The sequence below is a fragment of the Octodon degus genome, unplaced genomic scaffold (genome assembly GCF_000260255.1).
Source record: "Octodon degus isolate 3935 unplaced genomic scaffold, OctDeg1.0 scaffold00220, whole genome shotgun sequence".
Taxonomy (NCBI): Eukaryota; Metazoa; Chordata; class Mammalia; order Rodentia; family Octodontidae; genus Octodon; species Octodon degus.
The window spans coordinates 1980758-2001696 of NW_004524796.1; the positions used below are offsets into that span (position 1 = coordinate 1980758).

The 20939-nt window shown below is 35.7% G+C and overlaps 1 protein-coding gene across 1 annotated transcript in view; it reads right to left on the bottom strand.

The window, feature by feature from the left end:
* Cubn (cubilin) overlaps positions 1 to 20939 on the bottom strand; it is a 301005-nt gene that overhangs the window by 251168 nt on the left and 28898 nt on the right. Inside the window, exons 14-17 of the mRNA XM_023705447.1 lie at positions 19903 to 20137; positions 12305 to 12486; positions 10226 to 10388; positions 8830 to 9020 (exon numbers count right to left, since the gene is read on the bottom strand). Of these exons, the coding sequence (XP_023561215.1) occupies positions 8830 to 9020; positions 10226 to 10388; positions 12305 to 12486; positions 19903 to 20137 (771 nt within the window). The remainder of the gene's footprint in view (positions 1 to 8829; positions 9021 to 10225; positions 10389 to 12304; positions 12487 to 19902; positions 20138 to 20939) is intronic.

The window sequence follows — 20939 nt, forward strand, 5'->3', positions numbered from 1 at the left end:
TGCCAGGGAAGTGTTAATTCCACTGAGCCATCTCCCCGGTCCCTGTCCTGAGTCTTTACTGACTGTAAAAGTCTAGTGTCAAAATGTTGACTGTCCTTGCAGTCCTTCTTTTTCTCTAATTTATGGTCTGCAAACTTAGGTTGTTAACCCTCCAGAAGAGAAACTTATTATTGCCCTACACATATGAAGGTGGTTTTAACCTCACAATCTGTCTGAATATCAAACATCTTAGGCATAAGATGGAACATCTAAAAAAAAAAAAAAAAAAAAAAAAAAAAAAAATGTTCAAAATGCAGGATAAATTGCACAAAGGTCCACAGCGCAATATGCTAAGCTGTGATGAGAACTGAAATTGTTCTCGAAGCCTAATAATAAGGATTATTAAATAAACAATGGCTCAGCCATATAATCAAGTGTTACACAGACAGAAAAAATCACATGCCTCTCCTCTGACTCAGCCTCATAGCAACTCCCTGCTCCAAACTCTCAGTACATCTGTAATGCAGATTTTATGGGGAGGTAAAATTATACTGAATTGCTCACTGACCAAACAGCAAATCTCAGAGGAAAGATGAACTGATGAATTTTCTGTATCTCTTTCAATGTATAACAAAAAAAAAGTTACAAATAGGTACTTGACAAATTATTGTTAATTCACTAATTATAGGTTGTGGCAGATCTCTCTCTCTCTCTCTCTTTCTCTGTCTGTCTGTCTGTCTGTCTGTCTGTCTGTCTATCAAAACAGACATACTACAATCCTTGAAAGCTAGAAAACATAAACAGAGTAAGATATCTTCTTGCTCTGCAGCCCTCCAGGGTTCCATTTGCTTCTTCCAAGATAATGTTTCTCTTTTTCCTTTTGCCCATTAGAAGATGACAAGAAGGAAGAAAAACAGCCAAATAGCATCAGAGTAAGCTAAAGGGGGCCATTCCCCTGAGCCCTGATTAATGAAACTCAAGGACTTTAGCAAGGAGAAAAGCAGCTGCAGTGCAAATGTTTTAGGAGGAACTTATAGGGCTCAAGGGCCCTAAACCTAGAAGGTGCAATTGATTTTGGCTGCATTTCTCTCTTTCTGTGGAAATGAAACCTTATTAATTCCATAAGCCTGTATTCTCTCTGGATCCCAGACATCATACTACCTCACTGCAGTTTTGAGACAGATAACTGAAATAAAATTTACCAACACATTTTATCTAATGTGACCTCTTTTGCATTTAATTTGCTAGGACTTGTAAATTGGGGTGTCTTCCAAAACTATTTCATGTGTGCTTGTAAACTAGGATAGACTATGTTGCTTTAATAATTATTCACATCCTTCCTATAAGAAGGTTGAACATCTATGCTCTTGGCTGTGTGACTTGCCCTGCCTTCTCATGCTTCCCACTGACTGTGAACTTAGCCATAGGAATTACTCTAACAGAATGTGAGTGGAAGAAACGCACCCATTTCTAAGGAGAGGCTTTGGCCATCCCTGCACAATTCAGCCATCTTTTACTTTTTCCTCTCACAGGACCAAGAGCCTGGTTGCCACAGTGGCAGAGACGTAGGAGATGGCAGCAGAGCTTCTGCGCAGAATTGATCTCAATACGCTGTGCTATGCTAAGGAAGAAATCAACACTGGCTGTAAGCCACAGACATGTGCTGATGTCGTTTTTAACCTGCCTGGTAATTGTTATTGGCTGTTTCTTACACCTGCACAACTAGGAGAAAGATGAAGGATGACTAGAATCTGAACTTGGTTTGTGGTAACAAAGTGTTTTTCTTAAGAAGTCCATTGAAGCCAAGTCATGACCACTTACATCATTTTTCTTTATGGATCACATTTGCAAAGAAATGACAGGGACCACGACAAAAGTTGAGTGTTGTGATCAAGCTCATATTCTTCTTATTTCTTTCTTTATCTAGTAAACATGGAAGGCTTCAAGCTCAAAGCCTCTCTGTATTATCTGTGATCCAGGATTCCTTAGCCAATGTAGTATTCCAAATGATTTCTAATTTTTATTTCCATAAGTTAAAATAGTTCCTCATAAGAAACTACTCATTTAAACATGTGAGTCATTGTAAAGGAACTATTTCCTGCACAGAGAGCTAAAATGAAATGGGCTGAAAAACTCAATTTATATGAAATTTTAGTGTGAGCTCTAGAGACCACTCCGCAGTAAGGTTTAACATCTGGAGTGGATCAGATCACAAAGCCATGTCTTAATATCTGTGTTCATTTGTTTGTATGCTATGAAACCAGATTTGTTTTTACACTGCAATTCCTAAAATCCATTTAAGTATTACATTTTAATTCAAAGCAAACCAAAAATGTTGGCACTATGCTTGGTAAATCCAAAAGCTGAAAACAGAGCCCTAACAAATGGCAGCATTTAACGAGTGGCTTCTGTAAAGTGAGCTTCAGGCTCACACATCCCTCAGCTAAGCCTTGATCTTGGAAGCAAAGCTTGGGCCACTTGGGGTAAGTGGAAGAAGGATGTGGCCTCACACCACATTAGCGAATAGGCATGAGGGATGAAAGATGAGGGAAGCCAGGCAAAGACTAAAAGTTATTTTCTTTGGTGATGGCAGACCCTCAAGAAGGTGGGGGCTAGTGGAAAGCATTTATTTTGGTCAAAGGAGATGTGTTCTCACAAGGGACACTGAAACCTCAGCCTCCCTCTCTCTCCTTCATAGCTGCCCTGAAGTGAGCAGCTTTACCCTAGCACACACCACCAACTGTGAGATACTGCTTTGCCACAGGCCCAAAAACTAAAGGACTAAACCCTCCAAACCTCTGAGTCAAAATAAATATTTCCTCCTTTAAGTTGACTTCTCAGGTACTTGTTACAGTGACAGAAACCTGACTAATCTATCTTATCACTGTATCAAAAATCATCAGCAGTTATAAAAAAAAAACCTGGTAGTAGAGCAAGAAACTAACCAAATGTTTCTAGTATAGATCCCAAATCTACTATGCTAGAGTTACAAGCTATTAAACATATCCTCATTGCCCCCTTTCCCTGCTATCTCTAGGAAGATATTTCTTTGAACTGAAATTCACTTTGCAATGTCCTTAACTGAGAAAACAATACTATTTATCCTACTCTTGTGTGTTTAGCTATAGCTGTATTCCAGCTGCAGTTATCAGAGCACTTATTCTTTCTCTAGCATTTATGAATTTATCCTTACAAATTATTCTGTGAGTCATAGCCATGAGGTTGACCAGCAGGCCCACTGGAGAGAACAAGGAAGGTCATGCAGATCAAACGTCACAGCACTCTCTCAATCAACCCTAAGGCTGTAAGTATAGAGCTTCAGTGCCTAACAGCTGATAGCAAAAGGAAGACCTCCGTGGATCTGAATTCACCTACGGATGTGAGGAAGTTGTGACAGGGTTGTACAGGCATAGTCTTCAGAGAAGAGGACAGAGAGCAGGAAGGCAGAAGAGAAAATGTGACAAGGGGAAACAGTTCAGAGAGAAGACACTTTGCTATATTCTTTCACGTTCCCAATTTTTTTGTTCTTCTTAAATTCAAGGTTTGAATTTCATCATGTCTCAAAGATTTTGATATACACTATTTCCTGTTCATCATTTTCTACCAAGTCCTTTATGTCTTATTTCCTTTTAATTCCAACAATTTTTTAGGAGAGAATTCACTGGTTTCCAATTACACAGGCATTTTAAATGTTTTATTAATTTACATTATATTATAAAGAGGTGTACAATTTCCACTATGTTTATTTACTGGAATTGCCGTATTATAGAAATCCAAAATAAGGATGAATTTGTGATCCAGAGTTACTTGTAGAATAGGTACATTCCCTAAATTTCGTTAATCAAATTCAATATAACTTACTCCGTCCTATCATGCTAGTTGCATTTCTCATCTTTTCTAGCCCTTCATTTGTGTTGTTTTCCGTGTCTATGGAGAGTCTCACCAGACCCTTCCTATTTCTATAGAAGGTGTGCATTGCCTCTCCCCTCCCCCAGCCTCTCCCTTTCCATTTCCCTGAGTGGGGTTGGGGTAGCGGCTGAAGATGGACCATGAGAGCTTGGTGAATCAAACAATTCTATTTATTTCCCACCATACTCTACCTCAAGCTTTGGCCTTATCATATAGGCTTGTGAAATTTATTATTCAGACTACATCTAGCATCCCTGGGAATAAAAATTAAACTTTCATCACTGTCTTATGTGTCCTTTACTCAGAATTCTGGTGGCTTACATCACTTAATTAAATTGTAATGAGAGGTTCTGGTTTTTAACCTGGAAAGATTCTTCTGTTACATTGATTGAACTGTTCTATACAACTTAAAAAGTCTGTGACAAAAACATTAGTAAAAGTTGATTTGTTCTTGTACTTATTCTTTAATAGCCAAATCACATCTTCCATGTTTTCAAAGGTAGGAACTTTAGTTGATAGAGATATACAAAGCTAAGAAATAGCATGTAAATGAGGCTTCTTGTTTTAAAAAGAAAAAGAAAATATGTAACACAGGCTCTGGAAAAATACCAAATCTATTACCTTTTATAGTCAAAATTTATCCTCAAGTGAACACTCTTAGAGCTCTTTTATTGTGGAAAAGTAATTCTTTTCACATGAGGCAGTAGTGTATATCTTAATCTTCATCTAAAGGCTGTCTTAGCATGGGAACAAAACATCTCAAAGCACATGAGGAGATGACTCAGGAGTCTCTAGGAGTGCCACTACTCTCCCTCAACAGAATAATCCCTGTCATTTTTTCATGTCTCTCTGGAATTTCCCTGGTTCTTCATTCTTTCTAACATTGTGGGAACGCTCACATCACATAGCTCTGGAGACTTCCCTTTGTTTCTGTTAGACTGCCTTTTAGTTCTGAGCTCAGTATCATAAGTACTATAAAAAATATATCACTTCTTCCTTTAAGGCTATATATATTTTGCTGAATTCATGCACCTACAGTATTTAAATGGCAATGGAATACCCATCTCTGACAAAACTAAACAAAAAAAGGGAATGCATATGAAGGACCATTTTGTATCTGTCTATACAAAATAGTTAGGATAGATATACAGCTACTTTCTCTTAATTCAGTGAGAAGAAAGATTTGTACTGATAGTGTTTGGACAGGATATCATGACTACATCTTGTACTATGAATAACCACTACAAAGATAACAATACACAATGTAATTAATTATTGAAACTGTCCTACTAATCGGTTTTGAAACTCTTATTGCTACTTGCTTCTCAATAAAATTAATAAAACAAATAAAATTTTAAAAAATAAAAATTATATACACACACACACATTGATGGACTGGAGTTGTTTTTTTTGGAGTTGTATTTTTAAAGAAAAGTATTCAAGTATGACAATATACTGTCTGTGTTTTCACCATTCCAAGTGGTGTTTAGTAATTGAAACAAACTATTTAATATCATTTAATAAAGTGATTGAAACGTATTGTGCTCTTTATTGCAAAAAAAATTGTGGGTAGTCTGCTTTCTCTCACAAATGGAGTTGGAAAATGGCAGAATCATTTAAATCGTCAAAGTATCTAATGCCGATGCCACGATAATATCTAAAATGCTATCTTCTACTTCTGTGCTTAAACATTTCATTTTTAAGTACAGCTTTTAAAAAGTAAGCCACTAGTTTAAGCGATAATATGTCATGTTAATATCATTTAAATTTGATTCCTGTATCACTTTTTCCACAACCATTGTCTAAAGAGCATGAAGAGAAGTAGATAGATTTTTAAAATTAGCTGAGTTCACTTGTCCCAATGAATGGAGATGATTTAATGATAATAACTTTGATCTAAGTCAGTACATTTATTTAAAATCTTGTATAGACACATTGAAATGCTGTTTTTTGACAACAACTAGATTTTGACATTGTTGCACTCCATTTTTTCCTTGTAAAATTGAGACTATAAATTAGACATGCTAATGTTATATCTAAAGCCTATTTTAGTGCTTAATTTCTATAAATTGGTAAATTGTATTCTTTTAGATCAGTCAAGGGTATCACAGAAAAGTACAACTACTCCAACCACTCTATGTGACCTGTCCTTCTAAATAAGAGTTCTTTTACTTTTTTCACAAACAACCCAAATTTGGCCAGAGCTTTGTGGGTAACTTTGAACATCAAAAGAAAGGTTCCTTTATGGACAGCCATCAAAGCAATCCTGGCTTCCTGAGCTGGTAGGTTCAAGGTGAGAATTGAGGGTTTGGGCTAGAACAACCTTGTATTTATATAATGTTTCTCATGTGAAACCTTCTTTTATCACTCATTTCCTTGATTCTGCCCTCATAAGGTAAGAAGGATAAATAGTGCATCTTATTGTAGTAGCGGCTGAAGCACTCAGATAAAGAATGGTCCAAGGTTCTACAATCATCTAGCGATAGAACTAAAATACGAATTTAAATGATTTAACTCCAATTCCATTATGCCTACAAAATATTCTTCCCTTCTAGTTTACAAAACTCAATCATTGAACGCAGATTTTATGATCTTTTCAGGGTTATATAGAGGAGTTCGTGTAATGCCTCGTAGGAAATCAGTGAGAGTGTTCTGCAAAGCCAGAGAAGAGCGACAATTCCAAATGCTATGGGAGCTCCCCATAGGCATTAGAACCACAATGAGGAACAAAACAGAAGGTACCCAGATTTCCATTATTAGGATTCTCACATGTCTGAGAAAACAGTTGTGCCTGGCTTCATATTTAGTGCTGTGACCAGAGAGTCAGACATGGCATTGGGAAATTCATGAGAACATTCTTCCTAGGGAAGACATCTCATACAGTCAAATTTTCACTCTTACATTTCTGTTCTTATCAGAGACTGGTACAACTAAAACTCCTAAATTCAAATCCCTATCTCATCGTTTGTTAGGCATGTAACAGCACATGGACAACTCAGTATCTCTGGGCTTCAGTTTGCTGAAGTTAAAGTAGAAATCGTAATGGTTGTTGCAAAGATGCAGTGAAGTCACTTACATAAAGCACTCACCACCCAGGTAAGCAGTAAACAGTAAATAATCTTGTCTACTTAATTCATTATACTATTTTAAAGTCTTAGAATGTTGTCTGGCACATAGTAAGCACTCTGTAATTGTGAACTACTTTTTGTTTTTGTTGTTGTTTTTGGAGTAAAATGCTGGTATTAAAAATTTGTTTTGTTTGCCTAAAAATATTTAAAATGGCCCTATAGCAATTAGCAATTTACAATTGCTCAATAGCAATCACTCCATAATATACATCTTAATGTACTTTATTCAAAACCTAAATTGAATGAGTATACTCATTATCTCACCATTTGAAATAAAGAACAATTCTAGATTTTAAAATACATCAGGTTGTTGTACTATGGTCAATATATTTTTTCAACAATGTACAGATTGCAAGTTAAAGTGCTATTTCTTCTAAGTACAGGTCAGTAGGTTATATAGATTTTTCCTAGAAAACTAAAGTGGCTTAACTCACACAACCAAACAAAATGGTAAATACTTCTCTGACTTTATGTAAAATATGCCCAACAGAAGTGTTTCACATCTCCTACTCCCCACTTTAAGATGTGGCTTGACCACTAATTAAGCAAAAGCAATGCATCTGACTTAGTCAGCTATTTCCCTATTACAACCACCATGTATGCTTACAGCTAAAACAGCATAAAGGAGAATATGCAGGACTAAAGGAGAAAAAGGCCAAGCCTCTAACATAACAGGTATTGGATGATTTCAGTGTGACTCTCTGCAAAGCTAATTAGCTGGGTTACCTGGACATATCCCTTCATGTCTAGGTTGAGTACCATCACAAAGAGGATTATCTTAGATAGTCTATGAAATCATAATCCTATTAGTAAATCTTAGTAACTTGACTTATTTACATGTACCTTTGTGATAGAGCTCAATGTAATAATCTGTACTGTAGCACCTGAATGAGTTTCTAGTCTTGGCTTTACTTCTTAATTTTACTTTTTTTTTTTAACTTCTTCTTAATTTTAAAGAAAATAAAAAGAAGAAAAAAAAAACCAAATATGGTACAGAATTTCAAAACAAGATGATAGGAAATTAACAATGGTGGTTATATTAAATATTGTTTTCTTCAAAGTAGTTGTGAGATTACCACATATAGGCATGCAAAATTGATTGAAAATTTTAAGCATTAACTATTCTTTTTAATGAACCAATAGAAATTAGTAGTACAATTATACTAGCTATCTTAGTATATACATATTTCCCCTTCCTTCTTTCTTTTCTCCTTCCCCCCTCCCCAATTGTTCCTTCCCTTTCAACAGTCCCTTTCTCTTTCACATTATCTATAGTACCTTTCAGATTTTATTTGCTCTTTCAGTTTCTTACACTAGGGAGACAGCAGGATCTTGAAACACATGAATTTGAGTTATTTCACTTATAAATATGGTCTCTTCTTGCATCCATTTCTTTATAAAAGCCTCAAGTTTAGCTTTCTTTATAGCTGAGTAATACTCCACTGTATAAAAATATCACATCTTTTTTATCCATTTCTCAGCTGATGACCACTCATAGCAACACAATTTGGCAGCTTTCCTTTTGTCCTACACTGATTCCCTTACCACTTTCTATTTTACCATATACTTACTCTCTGGGACAGTTGTTCTTAAACTGTACCCTGCATCAGAATGACTTGGTGGCCTCCAACCCCAGAGGTGCAGATTGGGTGGGTCTGGAATAGGGTATGAAATGTTATTTCTAACACAATCTCTGGTGATCTGGATGCTGTGAAGCTGACAATCCTTCGAAGAGCCTTATTCAACTTACAGTATATAAAAAGATTTGGTGAACATTATCTAAAGGCAGCTGAGACTAAAGGAGCAAATTTACCTCAATGTAACTGTGGGAGCAGCTGCTCTGGCCTTCCAGTTCCACGTGGGTGAAGTTGAGATCTATTAGCTCTCCCTGAGGCTGCTCTATGATGTAAATGCATTGCCTGCTGTGAGCCAAAGGCCCAGGCAAGTTGGGAAGAAGGAGCTCACCCTCTGGGTTGGTGTAGTTCCCTCCACAATGCAGATCCGCTACAGACAAAAATGAAGAAAAAAGAAAAGAAAAGGTCATGTGACCCAGCTTCTGAAATTTGTACATACATGCATACACACACACACACACACACACACACACACAGAGTCATACACCTACTTTATTAGCCCTACACAGGCTTTATACCACTGTTGTAAGATTTGTCATATGATATATTTGCACTCCATGACCTAGAATATCTGAAATAATAGTGATGTGTGATAACACTTCATTGCACTGTTCTCTTCTAGGAATTGGTTTTGAAATACATTAATGCTGCCTCATTTGAGAAAGACTTAAGGTATTTCATGAAATAATGTGAAAAAGAAGGTATCTAACTATGCATATGAAGCACGTAAAAGAAAAGGTAAATACAGAAGAGCAACATGTGGCCACAGTCAGACTGATAAGCATAAACAGTAGCTGTAAGGGCCATGGGAGTTAGAAAAGGTCAGCTGTGGATTGAGCCTGAGTTCAAAGTAAAAGGTTAAGAGACCAATGAACCTGTGCCTCATTGCTTTTCTGATACTGAACAGATATTTCTCTAATAAAATCTTTTTTTTTTGTGGGGGGGAGGCAGAATCAGGGATTGAACTCAGGCCCTTGTGCTTGCCAGGCAAGCACTTATTCTACTGAGCTATCTCTCCGGCCCCTCTAATAAATTCTTGTTATGAGAACAATGATAGATATGATAAGCAAACTTCTCTCTATCCCTAAAATGAAAGTTATATGTTTGTTGTTTGATTTCAGATATCCATACAAGTTGAAGACATGATAGATAATAATGAAAGTGCAACCCAAGGGGCCAGAGCCATGCAATTCTAGGATGTCAGCTCCTACGTGGGTGGACTTGATCCAAAGATGAAATCAGACACTTCTCCAGACAGACTGCATCACTCATGTGAATAACCCATCACACAATAAAACATCAAACGGTGAAGTTCTAAATTATTTAATTTTAGGTGTCTCATATATTTCCGCCATGAAGTGAGTCCCATAATTTAGGAATCAAGTGGTATTGCCCTATTAATAATAAAACACTAAGAAGATAAAGAATCCAAAGCTCTGGGAGAAATACCTGCAAAAGCACATTATTAGTCTACAAGAGTCTATTACCTTCAGCATCCCTTAAAATACAAACCAGCTATAAGCATGGCACAACTCTTCAGGTGCACGTGAAGTTACCAAATGGAAAATTACTTACAAGGTGAAGTTAGATAAGTGATGTGGAAGCCTCGGTCACTGATCTGGTTGTCAGAATGAAAATGAATTCTGGCAAAGGGGCCTGTGGTCTGGAGTGGGGCAGCAGAGCGGGTGGTACAGAATTTCTCAAGGATGGGGTCCTGATGCAAAGGGCCATCCCGAATCTAAAGCACAAGGGTAAACAATCAGCATCACAGAGTTCAAGTTCTAACATAGCAGGTCAGGGTAGACATTAATTTTGGGAAAAATCTATCATTTAAAAATGATGGCTCTAGGGAGTTTCTTCTTCACATAGATAGCACATATTTAGGGTTCAGGAAAGGGTGTCTTCCCATCACCCCAAAAGTTTTGTCCTCTATCTGAACTTCAATTCTGGGACCAAACATATTTTTTAATTTCTCTCATGAGATTACAAATCTGAATATTTTCTTTCATAAGTTCCCCCTACCTAAGCTATTTGCTTTCAAATGATGGACTTCTAGTGATCTAGAGAAATAAAAGGAATATAGGAAAAGAAAATAGAGGAAAGAAAAGCACTGAGGTCAACTGACTCACATTGTGTTTTAGGTATTTGGGAGGGGTGCAGGTAGGAATGAAGAGCTGTCACATTAGACACAGTATACATGATGGTTTGATGAATTTAATGAATTTAAAAATATAACTTAGTAACTTTGAAGTACCACAATGCTGCCATTGTGATCCTGGAAACATTTTAGGCTTTGGTCTTTAATATATTAAATAATCATGGTGACTTCTCTATAATTCTGTTGTAATTGGAAAATTTGTATCATATAGAACACCTTAAAGTCAATGAACTAAAAATTATTTTAATATAGTCAATTTCATCTATTCTAATTACTCTTTCCCTTGAACAAAATTATAGGGCAACATAATTTTTCCATTTAATTCCTTGAAATATTATAGCTATTTAGACATATTGCGAGAATGATTGATACTTTCTATTATAAGGCATACAAAAATTAATATATAGGAATAAAAGTTCTCTTATTGTATTTATTCATTTTTGTCTTTTTGAGATGGAATCTCACTACGCAATTCAGGCTGGTCTTGAGCTCACTTTGTATCCCAGGCTGGCCTTAGACTTGCAATGGTCCTCCTGCCTCAACCTCCCAAGTTCTTTGCTTATAGGAATGCACCATTATGCCTGGCTAAACCTTCTAATTTTAATTTAATGTAATTTATTGAATATTAATTTCAAGGTAACTTACTTTTTACTTTTAACATTGAAAATGTTCTTTTTCTAAATTTTTCCACAAAGGAAGATCTTCTAGTCATTTCCAAATGTTCCAAATCCATTACTACAACCGCTAAATTACTAATGACTTCCACTTGTAGAGACCCTGCTTGACAGCTGCGCCACTCTTCTCTACTGGATGTGGAAAAGCTTATTGTATTTTCAGCATTATTGTAAGAGGCACTGAGATTTATGGTGATAAAAAAATACAGGAATGACCTAAGAATTCAATCTCCTCAATGATCTTTTCAGTAGAAAAATGGAGAGCAGCATTTTTTATGTATCTATATGTAGGAGGTATTTTAGCACAATTATCCCATTTTCTTCTATATTTTCATCTTTTATAAATGGAAGAGAGAAGTAGTCCAGGTTGACTCCTCTCTTCTTAATGATAATTTTCAATATTTTCCATCAATTCATCACTTATCAACTCATTTCAACACAATCACTGTTCTTTTTTTCATAACTATAGTCAAGTTGTGAGATACCCTACTGGTTTACATAGACAACTGAAGATTTGGCTCTGTATTGGAAGAAATGACCGGCTCTTGGTGTCTGTAATGAACTCTGCTCTCCCCTCTGCAGGGGACTGGGTTTCCAGGAAAGGAAGGCAGTCTGTTCTCAGAATCAAGTGGAGCCCAAAGGAAGCAGTAACAATATGGCATCATTGAGGATAGGGGCTTAGCGAGACTTACATTTGGTGCCTATTGAGAAACATATCTAATTGTTGCCAATAAACTGAGATTACCTGTGGGCATCATCAAATTACAGTCCCATGGGTCCTACTGATGCAGTGATACCTTCTATCTCAATATAATTGTTTACCTCCAGATAATCTTTGCTACAATTTTCATGGTTCTCCAGGCTCAAAGTCCCAAAAGTAAATGTTATCAGAAGTTCAGGGCTGGTTGCAATGTTCCAGATGCAATCTCTTCCTGGGGGGTAGTTTCCAGGGTAACCCGGTGATTGGATAGAGCCATAAGTACCAGTCAGTCTGCCTCCACACTCTAAAGTAACAAAGAAAAATAACTTTACATTTGTATTCAAGACATATTTCATGTAGAATTATCATAGCTCATGTAGGAAGAAAAAAAATTCTGTTTAAATAACTATGAGTTGTCTTAGATACCCTCACACTTCAAACAAGACATTCAGCTTTCCCGTTTTATAAAGTTATACATCTAGAGTCATCAACTGATAATCTTCTATGTGTACGTTCCATGTTTATAGGCCACTGCCCAAAAGAGACACAGTTCCAAATACAGTGCTGAGCCATCTGAGGGAAGAATAATGAGACTATAGACTGATTTTTTTCCATTCTAAAGAGCTACATGTCTTTATCAGCTCAACTTTTAGAACTTTGGTCAGTTCCTATGTCACTCAACAAATCACATCATTTTATATTTTGAAATAGCTAAGCATTATATATTTTGAAATAGCTAAGTACATAATTTTCCTTTGAGGAGGTTCTTTAGCAATAAAGAACCTAGGTAAACCCTCAGCCTATAAATGAACACATTCAAATGTGGTTAAGCCACCAACCCAGGAGTAGAATATATAGGGACTGAATTGGGCTTTTTGGCCTTGACCCAATGATAAGCCCCACACCCCGCCAGCTCCTTAACTCATTGATCAATGACATATTAATAGCCATATTTATTTGACAAAGAACCTGCAGTAGTTTCCAAGAAATGTTATTATAAAAAGTAAAGGCAAAAATACAAAATAATCCTGACTGTAATAAATGAACACTAGAAAACTAAAATTAACATGACATGAGACTTAGGTAACTATGCAGATTATTCAGATAAAATCTTTGCTATCAATGCAGGAAATGAAACAAATTCAATACATTGTTATAATTCTTAACAAGAAAAATCTCAGTTCACCAGAGAAATACATATTTCCAAAAGAAAAAAGAAACATGGGCCAGGGAGATGGCTCAGTAGAATAAGTACCTGCCTGGCAAGCACAAGGGACTGAGTTCAATCACTGGTTCCACCAAAAAAAAGAAAAAAGAAAGAAATATACATTTCCTAAAATGTAATATTTAAAAAACTACTGTGTAGGTAAAAGTTTTTAGATATATAAAATATAAGTAAAATATTAATGCAAATAATTATGAATAATTAAAATAAAAATGTAAGCATAGCAAAAGGCTACTACCTATCAATATATTAAGAGTTTTGGAAAAGAATAGAAATATACAGAAAAAATACACATTTAGAAAATGTATAGGGGCTCCATCTAAAAATTAAAAACTTCACTAAGATACCACTTTTTCCCTCAAATGGAAAAATCTTGAATTTTTGAAAATGAACTATTGATGAAACTGTAAAGAAATTGAGCTACATAAAACATAGCTAACACTTTTCATCTTGAGTCAAGGTCTTTCTGAATTTTCCAGGGTAGTCTTAAACTTGCAATCCTCCTGCCTCCACTTCCCGATTACCTGGTATTATAGGTGTGTACTTCTGCACCCAGACAAACCTAGATGACAGTATGGTCTGTGAAATAAGCTGGTCATGAGAAGGCCATGATCTCCCTTACATGTGAAATCTTACAGTCTGAACTCACAGAGGAGAAGAGCAAAGGCCATAGTCCTGGTTAGCGACCCAGAACCAGGTGCTTACTGATTCATAATACAGTGAAAAATCCCAAGGGCTCCCAGAGGCTGTGGCCAGTGGAATTTAGGGATAAGGAAAAGACGCTGGAGCAAGAAGAGGGCAGGAACTCTTTCACGGTCCTCCAAATGCCACTGAAGGTGCAGTTTCCTGATTTTCAAACAAAGTGTACTTCAATTTCAAGCTTATCCAAACGACAAAGGAGGTCACTACACATCAGTACAGGGAGCAATACAAGTGTAAAGAAAGCTAACAAAACAATGTTGTTGTTCCTGGACATAAATAAATCACTAAAATTGAGCCTAGAAGATATAAAAACCTTGTATAGACCGATAGCAGGTAATAATACTGAGGCAGTAGTAAAAGCTACCAACTAACATAATCCAGGACCCAACCGATTCACCAGCTGAGTTGTATCAGAACTTCAAAGAGGAATTAACTTCGCAAATTCTTCCATGACATTAGAAGGGAAGGAATGGTGCCAAACTCATTCTCCCAAGTCAGCATTACTCTGATACCAAAACCAGACAGGAACCAGAGTATTGGTTATTTCAAAGAATAAATAAGATCAATATATCCTTAGTCAAAATTACCAAAAGAAAGAAAAAGCTAACAATTGTAAGTAAAGATGCAGCAAATGTCAGCACATCCAATTTCATAAAACAATACTACTTGATATAAAAAAAGATAACACCAACACAATTACACTGAAGGACTTTAATAACCCACTCTCACAGGTCAACCAAATAAAAACTCAACAAAGAAATATCAGAGTGAACCATGCCATTGACCAAATGAACTTAACAGATAGATATCCAGAGTATGGCATCAAACAGCGTAGAATACATTCTTCTCAAGAGCTCATGGAAGTTTCTCCAAAGTAGACTATATTTTAGGTAGTAAAACATTTTTAAATAAATTCAAAGGAATTTAGATAATGTTGTGCATCCTGTCAGCTCATTATTTTCACCTCATTATGAGGTGAAAATAGAAATTTACATCATGAGAAAGCACAGAAACTATTCAAACTCGTTGAGGTGAAACAATATAATCTTAAATAATGAGTGGGTCACAAAATATATCAGGGAAAAAATTAAATTTCTAGAATCAAATGACAATAGGAGTTCAACATATGAAAACCAATAGGACACTAGAAAAGTGGTTCTTGGAGGTTTATTACTATGAATGCCTACATTAGAAGAACAAAGCAATCCCAAATAAATAATCTAATGATACATCTCACAGCCATAGACTAAAAAATAGAACAATACAAAACTTATAGAAGGAAAGAAATCATTAAGATCAGAGGAAAAATTAATGAAGTTGGACTACAAAGTAATGAAAGAAAAAAAACCCAAAACAATGAAAGAATAAATGTATCAGAATGTTGGTTATTTCAAAGGAAATATAAGAACAATAAATCCTGAGTCAAACTTACCAAAAGAAAGAAAAGACTTATATCCATGTAGTTAGAAAGAAAAAAGCAAAATCTATGAATAAACTCCACTGAAATCCAGAAGACTATAAGAAGTTGTTTCAAAAAATTAGATTCCAATATTTTGGAGAATCTAAAAGAATGAATACATTCCTGGACATAAATAAATTGCTAAAATTGAGCCGAGAAGATATAAAAACCTTGTATAGATCAATAGCAGGCAATAATACGGAGGCAGTAGTAAAAGCTACCAACTAACATAATCCAGGACCCAACTGATTCACCAGCTGAGTTGTATCAGAACTTCAAAGAGGAATTAACTTCCCAAATTCTTCCATGACATTATAAGGGAAGGAATGATGCCAAACTCATTCTCCCAAGTCAGCATTACTGTGATAACAAAACCAGACAAGGCCTTAACCAAAAAGGGAGCGAGACAGACAGAGAGTGAGACAGAGACAGAGAGGGAAAGAGAGAGAGACAGAGAGAGAGACAGATAGACAGAGACAGACAGAGAGAGAGAGACAGACAGAGAGACAGAGACAGAGAGACAGAGACAAAGAGACAGAGAGAGAACTACAGTCCAATATCCTTAATGAATATAGATGCAAAAATCCTCAAAAATATACTTTAGAGTATAATGCAAAAAAATCATTAAAAAGATCATACATTATAACCAAATCAGCTTCATCTCAGGGTTGCAAGGATGGTACCACATACCTACATCAATAAATTAATGTGCCACATAATTAGTAGTAAAGGTAAAAAAATCACATGATCATTTCAAAGATACAGGAAATGCCTTGGATAAAGTACAATATCTAATTCATGATTAAAAACTTATTAAAAGAGGCACAGTAAGGCACCATTTCAAACTAACAAAAGCCACTTAAGAAAAAAGACTAAAGGGAAAAAAAAGCATTCTAAAACTAGGAATAAGACCAAAATGTCTACTGTCAACACCCCTGTTCAATGTAATATTCAAAATTTTATCCAGAGCAGCCAGGAAAGAGAAAGTTTAAAAATAGTGCTGTATATAGGAAAGGAAAAATTCAAACTATCTTTATTTGTAGATGAGATAATCTATTACATATGACTCCAAAAATTACAACAGAAGACTCTTAGAGCTAATAAATAAATTCAGCAAAATTATGGATTACAAATTCAACACACAAAAATCAAAAGCATCTTTGTACAACAATGAACATATCAAGGAAGAAATCAGGAAAACAATCCCACTTTCTGTGGCCTGAAAAATAATATCTAGGAATTAATCTAATCAAGGAAATTAAAAACCTTTATAATGAACATTATAGTACTCCGATGAAAGAGACTGGAGACAAGATTAGAAAATAGAAAGACATCTATTCCTGGGTTGGCAGAATCAACATTGTCATAAGGACTTATTACCAAATAGTTATGATATTTTGCATACATTTAATGTATGATTTATATATACTGAATATATAATATTAAATATAAAGATGAAATACATTTTATTAAATGTTTTATTAAATATATATTTAATATATTAAATATTAAATACTTAATGCATTTTCAATTAAATATCAACAATATTCTTCACTAGAGCTAGAAAAACCTAATCCTAAAATGTATACATAACAGAAGAGACCACAATACCTCAAGCAATCCTAAGTAAGCAAATTTAGAGGTATGACAATCCCAGATTTCAAGTTATACTGCAAAACCACTGTCATCAAAACAGCATGATAGTGGGACAAAACAGACATGTAGAGCAATGGACTAGATGACACAAAAATAGCCATCTGATCTTTGACAAAGGGGCCAAAAATAAGTTCTGCAGAAAAAATACCCTCTTTAACAAATGGTGCTAGAAAACTTGTCATTCAGTGCAAAACAATGAATCTAAAGTCGTAGTGACTCACCTTGCACTAAAATAAAATCAAGGCTGGGGAGATAGTTTAGCAGCATCAGGGCCAACCTGGCAAGTGCAAGGTCATGAGTTTGATCCTCAGTACCAAAACATAATAAATAAGTAAATAAACTCAAAATGGATCAAAGACTTAGGCATAAAAACAGGTGAACACAATCTGCTGAAGATGTAATAGGTAAAACTTCTAAAGACATAGGCATAAGCAGGAGCTTTATGTAGAACCCCAGTGGCACAAGAAATAATATCATGTCCAACAAATGGGATAGCATCATGTAAAATGTTTCTGCACAGCAAAGGATGCAAGAAAGTGTAGAGACAACTCACAGAGTGGGACAAATTTCCCAGATCTTCTTCTTTTTTTTTTTTTTTTTTTTCCAGTACCAGGGATTGAACTCAGGACCCTGTGCTTGCCAAGTAAGTGCTTATTCTACTGAGCTATCTCCCTGACCCTGAACTATCTGCCTGACCCTGAGCTATCTCCCTGGCCCCAGCTCCTCTTTTGACAAAGGGATTAAATCTAGAATATATAAAGAAGTGAAAATAATTAAGCCCCCGTAAAAGCCCCAATCAAAAATTTGCAATTGAAATTTTTTGAAAAACTTCTCAAAATAAGAAGTACTAACAACTAGGAAAATCAATATGAATATTACTCAATAAACTACAAATAGAAATTCTGCTTAACACAGTTGTACTCTTCCTGGGTCTGTTCTTAAGAGTCAAGGTCAGCAGAGATCCAGACATGCCAACTTACAGTTACAGCAGCACAGTTCATAATTGCTGAGTCACGGAGGCAGCCCACACATCTACCAGCAGATGAGTGAATAAAGGAAGTGTGTATAAGCACACAATGGAGTACCACTCAGCCATAAAAAGGATAAATCTGAGTCATCTTTAGACAAGTGACTAGATCTTTAAACCACAATGCTAAGTAAAGTTAACCAAATAAAGGTAAATATCAAATGATTTATCTTACATAAGAATCAAAATTTAAAATAAAGAGGAAAATAAAACCTGGTATGGTAGGAAACAGAAAAGTAGACTTTATAGAGATAGAAAAAGAATCTTGGAAAAGGGAAGAGAGGAGGGAATGGGGAAAAGGGGAATAAAAATTGATCTAGATGTATCAAAAACATATACTCATAAACAGTAAAGTGAAATGGCAATTCCAAAGGAATCAATTCAAAATCAGTTAATATAATTCACAATTACAAAGTATATCTTGTCAATAACGTGAAATAATCATTCTAAAAGACTCAGACAGATTATTATATAAAATTCAATACCCACTTATTTTTTGAAATATTCTTGGAAAAATAAGGATAAAAGAGGCAGCGATTTCAAAACATTTAGAAAGTCTGATACTTCTTCCAGGGACACGTGGGGGTATGTGTTCCTCTTCTTGAATTTCATTGGCTTGTGATTAATTCAATCAATTAAGTATGATAAACATAACGTAATGTGGTTTTCAAGGGCAGATCAAAAAGCCCATCAGAATCTGTCTAGCTTTGTCACACTGCTAACTCATGGAAGCCAATTATTACAAAAGAAATACCCCTACTTCAAGGCCACCTTATTAAAGAAAGAATATTTAAAACTCAAATCCAAAGACTGATGAGCTCTCATCCAAAAGCTGGTATGAGGGAAGGGTGTATGACTCAGTGATAGAAAGGATATCTATCATGCAGGAGACCCTGGCTGTAATCCCAAGACTGAGGGGTAGGGTACGGATTGTCAGTTACATAAGCAAGAGTTTCTGTTTTGTTCTGTTTCATTTTGCTTTGTTTGCAGTGCTGGGGATTAAAACCGGAGCCTTGTACATGGCAGACAAGTATGCTGCTATCGTTCTCTGCCCCAGCCCAAGCAAGATGTCTTGAATGTCCAGCCCCGTGATCCTTTTGATGCCAGTGGTCCCAGCTCACATCTGATCATCAGTAACTGACATATTTCTAGTAATATCTGTCATGCAGGCCCTTTCCAAATTCTTGGCCAACAAAGCCAAAAACAAAATTAAATGAATAATGAATTGGGGGCCAGCTTATGGTTCATTCTTATTTTGTGTGTTTTAAAAGTTCATAGTTGCAAGTTTAAAAAGTAGAGTATCAAAAACAAAATAATAACAGCAGAAGAAGTTTGCGAGTCATCATTAAGATACGGAATATGTGGGCCATACCTCGTGACATCTTGGCAGTGAACTCACAAGAAACGCTTATAAAAGTATTGTTCAGGAATTTCATAAGGGACCCGATAAGATTTCTGTATTCTAATCCTCTCCAACCCATTCTAATTTTATTATCTTCAGATACAAAATAAAATCTAACTCATTTTAGATTTATTTGGTTCTCAAATAATTATAAAAATATCATCCATGTATGGGCCTCAAAACTTGTCATATTTCCACCAGTCTAATATTGATCAGTTTTGCTTTGCTTTTCTCTAAGGCTAAACATACCTGGTTGCTGCGTTTCCCATCGTACTGTAAAGCCTCTACCTCTTCTGAAATAGTCAGAATAGAAACGAAGGTAGAGCGCATTGTCACTACTCCGAAGATTCTGAGGGGCTCTGTTGCCACAGAATCTTCCAAGTGGAAAATCTGCCAAGGAATCTCCATCATGAATCTGAAGAAACTCATTTGGGCAATCAGTCTCCTGTTCTAATCGGAAGAATGTAAATGTGAGATGCAGGACCTGAAAATATAGAAACCACAATATATTACTTTCACTTCCATGCTAATTGTAAAATAGTTCTCCTATTAACTAAAAAGCATTTACATAGAAAGACACACTTATATATCTTAATCATTCACTAACACAAACAACAGTTATCTAGAGCACAAAAGACTGGTGTTACCAATTGTTAAGGCCCCTAGCATGATGATGCGTGTCTCTAGTCCTAGCACTCTGGGAGGCTGAAGCAGGCTGACTAAAAGTTGGAGCTGGACAATTCATAGAGGTACTGTCTCAAAATAAATGACAGAGTATCCCTGGGTGTGATCCCCAGCACCATCTAAAAAATTATTAAAACTAAACTTCAGTTCATATCAATATATATATAAAATTATTTCATGAGCTGGAACTGCTAGTTTGCTTTGATATTACATACTATATACATGTATCAAATTATCATACTGTACCTCATACATACATACAAACATTATGCACCAAAAGTCATGGAAATTTATGAAGATTTCATGAAAATATCAGATCTTTCAAAGTCACTTCAGCTGTGTACCTGACACTGTACTAAGTCAGCAGCAGAAAATGGTCATTTGAAAACCTACCTTGAATTAAGTTTAACTAGGTAATACTGCTATTTACTGATGTGTATCATACATAATTGCATTCACCATTGGCCCCTCAGGAATGCTTCATCCAGACCAGCATACTCCAGTGCAGGCAGAGCAGGCAAAGTGTAGACATGTATGTTCTGTGTATCTTTGTTGGTTGCATATTATAGTACTATTCGTGAACAATATCAAGAAAATGGGGA